Source organism: Tupaia chinensis, unplaced genomic scaffold (assembly GCF_000334495.1).
Source record: "Tupaia chinensis unplaced genomic scaffold, TupChi_1.0 Scaffold000070_1, whole genome shotgun sequence".
Taxonomy (NCBI): domain Eukaryota; kingdom Metazoa; phylum Chordata; class Mammalia; order Scandentia; family Tupaiidae; genus Tupaia; species Tupaia belangeri.
Window position 1 is genome coordinate 1,022,139 of NW_006159530.1, and position 10,663 is coordinate 1,032,801.

The 10,663-nt window shown below is 47.3% G+C and overlaps 1 protein-coding gene across 5 annotated transcripts in view; it reads left to right on the forward strand.

Annotated features, from left to right (window-relative positions):
• The window catches only part of CUNH1orf226 (chromosome unknown C1orf226 homolog), a 112,804-nt gene that overhangs the window by 62,495 nt on the left and 39,646 nt on the right, over positions 1-10,663 (forward strand). For all 5 annotated transcript variants that reach the window (XM_027767489.1, XM_027767500.1, XM_027767504.1 and 2 more), the window contains one exon: positions 4,104-4,245. In XM_027767489.1, the coding sequence (XP_027623290.1) occupies positions 4,104-4,245 (142 nt within the window). The remainder of the gene's footprint in view (positions 1-4,103; positions 4,246-10,663) is intronic.

A 10,663-nucleotide genomic window follows, 5' to 3' on the forward strand; every position in this document is an offset into this window, starting at 1 on the left:
CATAGAGAGACAGAGAGGGAGGGAGAAATCACCCCTCAGCAGGGATGGCCACTCCATAGTCCCTTCTCCACTCTCTTCCTGGGATTTTGGGCATACATGCAAAATTGTGAAACCACTGGGACTGGGACTTGAACCACAGTTGACCATGAGGGAGTCCAACGCCTTAACCACCAAGCTACCTGCTGGCCCCACAGCCTAGGTTCTTAAACTGCTCAGTTCTGAATGGATTCGGTCTCCCACTGTCATCAAGAGCTACAGTGTGTTCTCTGGGAAGTCACTCCACACCCTCCCCCCGGCCAAGCTCTGCTCTTGTTGAGGTCTGAGTGCAGTTTGGAGCTCTGCTTCCTGCCCTGTCTAATCTCATAGGCCAGGGACACTTACGTGGGGAACTGTCATCTCCAAAGCCACTTACAGGAAGTGTTTGTGATTTACAGAGATGGCAGAACTGTAACCTGTTTCGTAGGGTAACCTGAGATTTTACAGCGTGTACACCGAACTAAATCCGGAGGGTTTTATTTGTTATTCATATGCTAGAGGGCAGGTGCGCCTACAAGAGGAGAGAGAGGGTGGGGAGTGAGAAAGCACACCCAGGCAGGATGGCCACACCCCAATCCCTTCCCCTCCATTTCTCCTTTTGGGGTTTTGGGCACATAGGCATATTTTTCAAGCCACCAGATCTAGGACTCAAACCACGCAGTTGGCCATGTGGGCTCCAGCCACCATAACCACCCTCCACCGGCTGGCTCTGGAGTTTTTTTTTATATACCTGTGCATTATAAAGAGAGAAACTGGGTCTGTATTCTGGGAATAGTACAGATGAAAAAAGACTAGGTCTTCGCAGACATTGGTTTGGTAAGAGGTATCTGGGTTACTTTATATAAGGTAAGAAGGTGATGGATTAATCACTTCACCTCCACATACCATTTAAAGGCACCATATTTTGCATATATGTGCGTGTGTATCCATGTCCAAAATCCCAACAGGATGGGGAAATGGAGGGAAAGGGATTACAGCGTGACCCAAGACATTTACCTTTCATGCCTTTGTAAAGAGGTCAGGACAACAAAGTTCAGAAAGCTCAGAGAAGAGGGTGGGGGAAGGTTCTGTACAATGGGCACTGGGTTTACTTGGAAGGCATAATAAAGCCAATTCTGTTTTTTTTTTTTCTTTTTAGAGATATTTTTGCTAAAGGGCATATGCAGTCACTGGAGAACAGAGAGAGGCAGAGAGACAGAAAGTGAGAAATCACACCCTCAGAGGGGATGGCCGTGCCACGATCCCTTCTCCACTCTCCTCTCTGGATTTCGGTCATGCATGCATAAGCACCCAGTGTGAGTTTTAAGCTGCCAGATCCAGGACTCAAACTGCGGTTGGCCATGTGGGAGTCCAGTGACTTACCCGTTATACCATCCTTGGTCCCAGAATAAAGCCAATTCTAAGTTTTGGTAAACTAGTTGATGAGCCTTGCTATAAAGATGGACTCTCAGCAGTCTGCTCTTACTCTCGTTAAGGGAATAAAGAACACAGAAAATCTGGAGAGGCCCATGGGAATAACACTGCAAAAGAGCAGCTGCCTTGTTTCCTTCTTCCTCTGGGAGTTGAGTTTTCTGGCTCAGCCTCTGAGCCAGAGCACGGCGAATGGCCAAAGGAGACAGATAACTGGAGTGTTCTTGGGCCTGGTTTGTTAGGGTCCTTGCCTTCTAACTCTAATCTCTTTGTGTGTTTTGGGAATAGGAAAGGTAGGGGCTTCTTGCTTAGGATCAGTGGCTGTTCTTCTCAGCTTCGGGTGCAGACAGAACAGTTTCCTCTTAGATCCTCCGGGCCTGTGATGTGAGAAGGGGCCAACCTTGCCCTTTGGACACAAGAGGACATTAAGGGTGGGCATAGGGGACAGAGGCTCTGATCCACCACTGGGTGATAGGAGACCCCAAGGCAATTACCCTGTCCTCCTGCTTCACTTAACGATTGTTAGCACCCAGCAATGCCAGGACATACCAGGTGCAACATCAGTGAGGAACATCTCATAGTATGACGAGCCCAGAGACGTTTGATCTGTAAGTCCGGCACTTCTAGCAGGCTGCTTGCGTTGAAGACTGTCAGGAGGAGTAGAAATGGACTGAAATTGGAAATAGACATGTGACCGGCCAGCGTGCCTTTTCATAGTCATGTGAATATGACTGAAGTGAAAAAGGAACACAGAAGTGACTCCAGGCTTGGCAAGGGTAGCTGTTTGGAGCTCAACCCCCGCAGAGAACGGAGTAGAGCTATGGTTCCTCGCAGGGCCCCCGAGGCTTCCGAAGCCAGTAATGGAAATACGAGCTAATCTCTACATCACAGAAAGCATTATTTAAGCTCATTTCATTACCCGCCATAAGCCTTACAGGCATATCCAAACACCAGCCATTGTTTTGTTTTGTTCTTGCTAATTTTCACTATACAACACGTACACTTGAAGAGGAGAGAGAGAGGGAGAGTGAGAAAGTACTCCCAAGAGGGCGTCCATACTGCAATCCTTTCTTCATTCTCCTCTCAGGATTTGGGGCACACATGCATGCATGGCCAGCATGTTTTCCATGCCACTAGGACTCAAACCACACAGCCAGCCATGTGGGATCCAGCCACTTTAACCACCATGCCACTGGCTGGCCCACCAGGCATCAGCTTTGTAAAGTAATACAAAACTCATGAGAAGCTCTGCTTGACTGATGTTAGATGTGTGTTGTCTTTTTTAAAAAATTGTCAAAAGAAGGGTGGGTATGTGCCAGAGAGAGAGAGAGAGAGAGAAACAGAGAGAGAGAGAAGCAGAGAGAGAGGGAGAAAACATCTCCTAATGGAGTGTAGTCACACTGTAATTCCTTCTCCAGATCTCCATCCTGTCGGGATTTTGGACATACATGCACGTGCACATGCACTCAACATGTTTTTCAAGCCACCGGGGCTGGGATTTGAACCGTGGTTGGCCATGTAGGATCCAGATCTCTTAACCGTTAGGCTACGGTGCCAGCCCTACTTGGGGATTTTAAATGTGATCAGAGGGCTGCCTGGTCAGTGAGTGGCCACAGCCAACCTGAAGTCAGAGCATCCAAAATATGATTAATGTTAGATTCAGGTACAGGTTGCCAGTCACACAGAAAATGAACGGCAGTCGGTGGCGGTGGAATGTTTGGGAGAAGTAACCTGCTGGGCTTTCTCAGCCTGAGCTCAGAAACACTGCGTATTTCATGTTTTGCCCATTTTTAGACCTTGAAAGGGGGTGAAAGCTGATTGATCATCAATTTATGTCAGTTCTCTGCCTTCAAGGGCATGCCCTGAAACCCTGTGTGTGTTTCTTCCTCGCAGCGTGCTGGGGTTGCTTAAGATTTTATGCAGGAAAAGGTTTCTTTGTCCTGGTCCTCTTCTCCCAAGGAGTAGTGGAAAACTGGGAGCTAGGGTCAAGCTCTTCAAGGAAGAGGTTATAAAGCAAAACAAAAGGAAGTAGCCACAGGACAGAGCCAAGCGGGCCATGTTTTTTGAGGAAGACTAGGAAAGGCTCACTTGGGGTTAGTTGGTTGCCTATGAACTTCCAGGGGCCTGGGACACTGACTTCAGCCGGTTCTGCTATTCAGGCCATGGCTTCCAAGCCCTGAATCAACACAGCCCGTGCTCTGAGGGAGTTCCAAGGAAGCCCACTGTTTGCAGCAGCTAAATACTAAAGATGGCTGAGTTCCTTTTGGTTCGATGGTTGGCCAGTTGAACGTTTCGAAAGCAAGTGGCAACAGATGAAGCATATTGCCTGCTCGTGTTATACCTGGAAGGGAGGTGATGGGCTGGGTCCAGAATTGGTCTGTTTACCATCTGCCCTATCAGCTGACCGACGGGTTCAGAACTGTGGTGATAGTTTCTACCTCCTAGAGTATTTCAGGAAGGGGACATGTCCTCTCATCCATTCTTTGTGGGTATGTGCGTATCTGGGTAAGCTTAGGTTATCCTACCTTTTCCCTGTGCTGGCTTTGTGGGTTTCTTGGGCATGGCCCTGGCCCATCCTCACCCATCTGACCCTTCCTGTGTCCTTGTAGGGTTTCCACATCCTTCACTCACTCGTTCTTTTCCTTCCTCCTTCCCAGAGCCAAGCTATGCGAATCGTTCGGACGGTGGGACAGGCCTTCGAGGTCTGCCACAAGTTGAGCCTACAGCACACCCAGCAGAACGCAGATGGCCAGGAAGACGGGGAGAGTGAGAGGAACAGCAACAGCTCAGGGGACCCAGGTAGGCACCGCTGCTGCAGAGTGAGGGGTGGGGAAACAGACACACCCGTATGGTATGGGAGGGGGTCACACCCCTAACTCTAGGCAATTCATGCACTTGAAAAAAATATGAGTTTTGTTTTTTCCCTATTTCTTGCTAGATTCCCATTTTCTTTAAGGAATGAACATGTATTTCTTAATAGAAATAAAAAATGATTAAATTATTAAATTAAGAATTTAAGCTGAATATTTCTGAAGGTAGAGCTACTATGAGACCAAAATTTTTAAAATGATTTATTTAATTGTTTTTAAAAATTATTATTATTATTATTATTAATTTTGTATTTATTTAATTGTTTTAAAAAATTATTATTATTATTATTATTAATTTTGCTGTAGGACATGTGTACTCACCAGAGAGAGAAAAAAAAAAAAAAGAGCAAACCACCAGGTCTGGGACTCACACCTCAGTTGGCCATGTGAGAGTCCAGCACCTCAACCACTACACCACCTGCTGGGCCAATGAGACCAAATCTGACTTCAAAGAAAGTTTAGTAAAAATGTACCGGCATAAAACAAATGAGAAATAATTAAATTTACAGCTACCTAAATATTTTGGAGTTTTCATTTCTTATTTCCATAGATCTATAATTGCAAGCCCTCAACATGGATAGTATTTTAGTATCCCCAATTTTGAAATCTTATTCGAAGTCAGGAAAGTGACAAGAAGATGTATTCTATCGTCTCTGTTATTTTACAATAAAAACTAAAAAATGAAGTGTGAGCAAGAAAGAGAGCTGGTAAAGAAATTTTTACTTATATTAATTTTTCTTGTAAGAAACCCAGGAAAATAAACTGAAACTACTAGGAAAAAATAAGATAATTCCGTTTAAAAGGCCAAGTTCAAGATCACAGATAGAGGTCTATGATTTTCATATATTCCATCAACAGCTGGTTAGAGGTCATGGTAGAAGAAAACAAAATCCACTAAAATAATAATAAAATGGATAAAATACTACTTATGAATAACCACAATAAAATATATATGTTTTAAATTTTTTTAATCTTAAGTAAATAGAAAGGCATACCATGTTCTCGGATGAGAAATATCAACATTATAAAAATGTTCATTCTCAGGGTCAGCAGGTGGCATGGTGGTTCAGATGCTGGATTCCACATGGCCAAAAATGGTTTGAGTCCTGGACCTGGCTACTTGAAAATCATGCCAGGCACATGTGCGTGCATGCCCAAAATCCCAAGAGGAGAATGGAGGAGAAGGGATTGTGGCATGGCCATCCCCCTTTGTGGGGGCAGGGGGAGTGACTTCTCACTTTCCCTCTCACTGTCTCTGTCTCTCTGGCAAGCATATGTACTTACTCTATGGCAGAAACCTAAAAAAGGGGAAAGAAAAAGAAGAAGAAACATAACTGAAGTTCATTCTGGGAAAAGGAGCTGAGTGGCTGGGATAGGAAGGTTTACTTTTCACTATATTTTTATAACTTTGTACTTTGGATGTATATCCTGACATTATTTTTATCTTAGTGCTCAGTTTCCATGTGGCCACAGGGAATCACTTCTCTTGGCTTATTCATTTTGATTAAATAGTGGCATTCTCTTTCTAATGCAAGCAATGCATGATCTCAGTTAATAAAGAATTATCCTAGGTAGGGCCGTCTGTTTTGCTGCGTGCCTGTCATAGGTTCCAGCAGGCTGTAGTACTAATGTAAACTTTATAAATGTCCCATCCCTGTGATCTGGGGCTTAGACATGAGAGAGGGCATTGCAGGTGGGCCTGGGCAAATAGTTTATGCGTCTCTGCTGGTCGGCTCGTAGAACACGTCAGTTCCCTGTAAGCGTCACAGGGAGGCCGTGTCAGACTATAGCTGCTGAGACCAGAGGCAGATCTGCTCACTCTTGAGTTGCAAATTTTACTGGGAGAATTGCTCGCAGGAGGACAGCTTCAGTGACACAGTGTTGTTGCAATACTCCACGATGCTGAGGTCGTACGGGAAAGCCGGGGTTCCCATTCCGAGGTCTCCCTGTGCACACCGGGAGCGTGTCCCCATGATCCTGACTGGCTGCAGCTGAGGATAGAATTGCAGCATGAAGACCCTGTTGGGGTTAGCTAGCCGTCTCTCTCTGAAGAAATAAAAAAATAAACTTAACTTTAAAATAGAGCTACTGGGACCAGCAGTTGCCGTGGTCATTAAGATGCTGAATTCCCACATGGCTGACCACAGTTAGAATCCAGGACCTGGTGGCTTGCCTTCTCACTTATTCTCTCTCTCTCTTTGGTGAGCGCACATGTCCTAAAGCAAATTTTAAAAGCATAATAATAATAATAAATGAAATAAATAATCCTTCCTTCCTTTCTCTCTCTCTCTCTCTCTCTCTCTCTCTCTCTCTCTTTCTCTTTCTTTCTTTCTTTCTTTCTTTCTTTCTTTCTTTCTTTCTTTCTTTCTTTCTTTCTTTCTTTCTTTCTTTCTTTCTTTCTTTCTCTCTTTCAAGTGATTTTTGCTATAGGGCATGTGCACTTACCAGAGAGATGGAGAAGGACGCAGAGAGAGGAAGTGAGAAATCACTCCCCAGGGGGAATGGGCACGCTGCAGTCCCTTTTCCTCTTGGGATTTTGGGCATGCATGCACATGCACCCAGTGTGAGTTTCAAGCCACCGGGTCCAGGACTGGAGCCATGGTCAGCCATGTGGGAGTCCAGCGCCGTTACCCAAAAGAGCTGCTAGCTGGAGAAGATCGATGCCTTGTATTATTCACTCTTCTTTGGCAATCCCTTCAGTGACCTCATTGCCACAGAGCCAGAGCCTCTTCTCAAAATCTTCCAAGCCCCTAGTCACATGGGTACCCAGTAGACCCCTAAGCAGGTTCTGAACCAAAGCAAAGCCACTTACTCATCTAGTAGAAGGGGTGGGACACAGGGAAGGCACCCAGAGGGTACTTGGTGCTCTTGCTACCCCAGAACTCCTGTCTAAGGAGCTTGTCTCTAAGCACTTCATGAGCCTCACTGTCAGCTGCTGACTAGAGAGGTCGGGATGTGGGGTCTGCATTAGAAAAAACACCCTGGTAGCATATCCTACAGACAGCACTGTGGCTAGGTCTTCCTTCCCACCTACCAAGGGAGCTCCTCTCTCCTCCCACCTCAGCCCCTGTAGTGGCCTGCTGGGTGGAGTGGGCTGATGTGGCTTCCTGTGAATTTGTGGAAGATTCTCCCTGGTGAGTCAGTGGGGATTCCCGAAGGGATCATTTCCTGTCCTTTTCTTGCTGTTTCCTTCCTACACTTCTCCCCTGGTACCCTGAGCTCCTTCTGACGGCCTAGATGTGTCACGTACCTTCCAGCCATTACCTCTGCCAAGGGCCCGTGCATTCACTCCCATGCGTCCTTCAGTCCAGCATCGTGTCTTCTGGAAGGCCTGTCACCCAGCTCCCACTTCCCCATTGTCTTCCCTTTTCCTTCCAGAAAAGGTGTGCCCTTTTTCCCCAGGTTCCTGTGTTCTCTCCACTCCTGGCTGATGCTGTTGGTGGTGGCAGTTCGCCCATTGTGCACCAGACAGAATAGTGTCCCTGAACTTTAATAGAGAGCAAGCTCAGGGAGGCGAGGGACTTCCCACAGCAGAGACAGTAGTGAAGAAACTGACGAAGTCAGTGCGTGCGGCCACAGGGTGCGTATGTTGTAGTCATCATCGGCACGCATTGCCTAAGTGCTCCTTCTGCCTAAACGAACGGGGAGACGGACGGAGTAGACATCCCTACAGGGAGTGACTTTCAGACAGCTCATGATGAAGAATGACAACACTAGGGACGGAGGGTAGGTAGAATGGAGGCGATGTCGCATGGTGGTGACCCCAGAAGGCTGAGCAGGGTGTTGACGAGGAGGCTGTGCTGGTGACCATGACTATAGCTGAGACCTGCCGGTAACAGATGGCCACCCGGCACGGCCCCCCAGCTTTGCTGACCTCTCCTTTTTACTCCTTTTTGGGAGATAATTTTCTGAAATCTCATCGATCCACAGGGACCTCCACTGCTTGGTGTTCTCTGTAGGCCACTCTCCCTAAGAAGGAGGTGGCCAGTGTTCTCCGTGTGGAGACATCTGGGTCCGTTTTAGGGACCTGTCAGGCCCAGTATTGTTCCTGTAAAGTTTAGGTGTCAGGCAGCACTGAGTGTTCCCCAGGAAGGTCAAGCATGGGCCCATGTGCCCTCTGTGAGTCACAGTGGCATCCCTGCTGAGTCAGGGAAGCAGTGGGTGCTCTCTTGGCCCTTGTGTCAATAAGGGTATGGCCTGGGGAGTGAGGGAGACTGTGTTATTGTGTAGTCAGAAAGAGAGCGATGGCTGCGCCTTTATCTCTATGTCCACGTGTCTGTCTGTGTCTACAGCATCAACTTCTGTACAGGAGCCTTGAATATGGAATTGAAGTACACGTTTATTGGGATCAGCAGATGGCCTAATGGTTTTGTCAGTGGACTCCCATGTAGTTGACTATGGTTTGAGTCTTGAAACCTGGCATCTTCAAACTCATCCCGGGCGTGTGTGCTTACGTGCAAAAATCCAGAGAGGAGAATGGAAGAGGAGGGACTGCAGTGTGACCATCTCCCCTGGGGGGTGATTTCTTGCTTTCTGTCACTGTCTGTCTGTCTCTGGTGAGAACATGCATCCCATAGCAAAAATCTCTCCAAAAAAAAAGTACAAGTTTATTTTGGTGCAAGAATAATGTTGAAAGTTTTTCATAACACTTTCTTTTTAAAGATAGTTTATCTCCCTCTCCCTCCCTCCCTCCCTCCCTCCCTCCTTCCTTTCCTCCCTTCCCCAAATGAGAGAAACAGTGAGAGAGAGAGAAAGAGAGCTAGCACACTTAAAGGGTCTTGATGCCACAGTTCACCCCCCAGTCTCAGCCAGCCCCAGGTCAGGGACTGTATGTGCCCAGCTTACTTGAGGAAGTCTGAATACAAACCCAGAACCTCCCACACTGGTCAGCCTCTCTATACATCCTTCATCTGTCTGTCTGTCTATCTATCTACCTATCTATTCATCTCTCTATTGAGAGGGTTCCGTGTTCAGGAATTGGCTCACGTGGTTGTGGAAGCTTGGTAAGTCCCACATTTGCAGGATAGAACCTGCAGACTGCAGAGCAGGGAGAGCTGATTCGAGTCCAGAGGCCGTTCTCTGGCAGAATTCCCTCTTCTTTGAGGTCAGCTTTTGTTGTATCAGGCCCTGACGTGATTGGATGAGGCCCACCGCATTGTGGAGGGTCGTCGCTGACTTAGATGTCAGTCTCACCCATAACACCGTCACAGAACACCTGGAATAACAGGCGGCCCAGCCCAGTTAACAGAAAGTACACCATCACAGAAACGGGGGTGAGGATGGCTCGAGCAGCAACTGAGGCTTTGGCTCTGACCCCGTCAGCTGCACTGGAACCCTTTTCTACTGGCTGAGCCTCAGCAGATTTCGCGTTCTTTCTTGGTCTTTGCTTCTTTTCTTTTTCTTTCTTCCTTTTTTTTTTTTTTTAAGTTTATTTGTTTACTTATTCCATAAGTGAGAGAGACAAGTCAGAGAGACAGCACCCCCAGCAGGGTCTTGACCCTATGATCCACCTCCGGCCAGCCCTGGGCTGTGGGCACACCTGTGCCCAGCATATTCAGGGAGGCATCTGGAAGGGAACCAGAACCTTCCCCCGTGGATCAGCCTCAGGGCATCACGTTCTACCACTGCACCACCTCTTGGCCACTGGATCGCTACTTCTAGTCTGTCAGGTATCAGGAGAACGCATGTCAGTCAGCACAGTGCGGGCATACGGTAAGTGCCAGCTGTTTAACTGGTTGCCCAGGGCTGACCTAGAGTACATGACCTCATTCCCCCCAGTGGAGGAAGTAGACAAGATCTCAGACACTGGGATTTTCCGACAGGTCCACGGTCAGGGATTGATCAGGTGCCTTCTGACTCCTGTGTAATGCTGGGGCCACAGAGCCCAATGTGCTTTGAGTATTAGCATTTGGAATTAGCTTTTGGGTCTGGGATTGAGGACATTTTATCAGGGAAGCCTGCTTACTGCCTAGCCCCTAGTCACCTCCTTTTTACAACCCCGCTCGCTTTCTTACTGTCTGTAAACTGCTAGGAATATTTCTTTTTTCATAGACGCTTCCCCCAGAAGCATTTATTGACTCTGCTAGAATTTTCCTCTGTACTGGGGCACCTTGAGTGCCCAGAGGAGAGCTGTTGGTAGACAGTTCTTTTCAAGATTCTTGCTGCCACATTGGGGAGCTTTTCCATTTCGTGCAGTGTTGATCTTTCCAGCGGAGCTGGCCCACGTGACGTGACGCAGGCCCTTTATTGCGCAGAGGAAACTTGTTTGCTCTAGAGGAATTGGAAAGAGCAGAGGCTTCGCTGTCTTCTTTGATGTCTCCTGGAGCTTCCCCTCCTGGGTTCAGCAG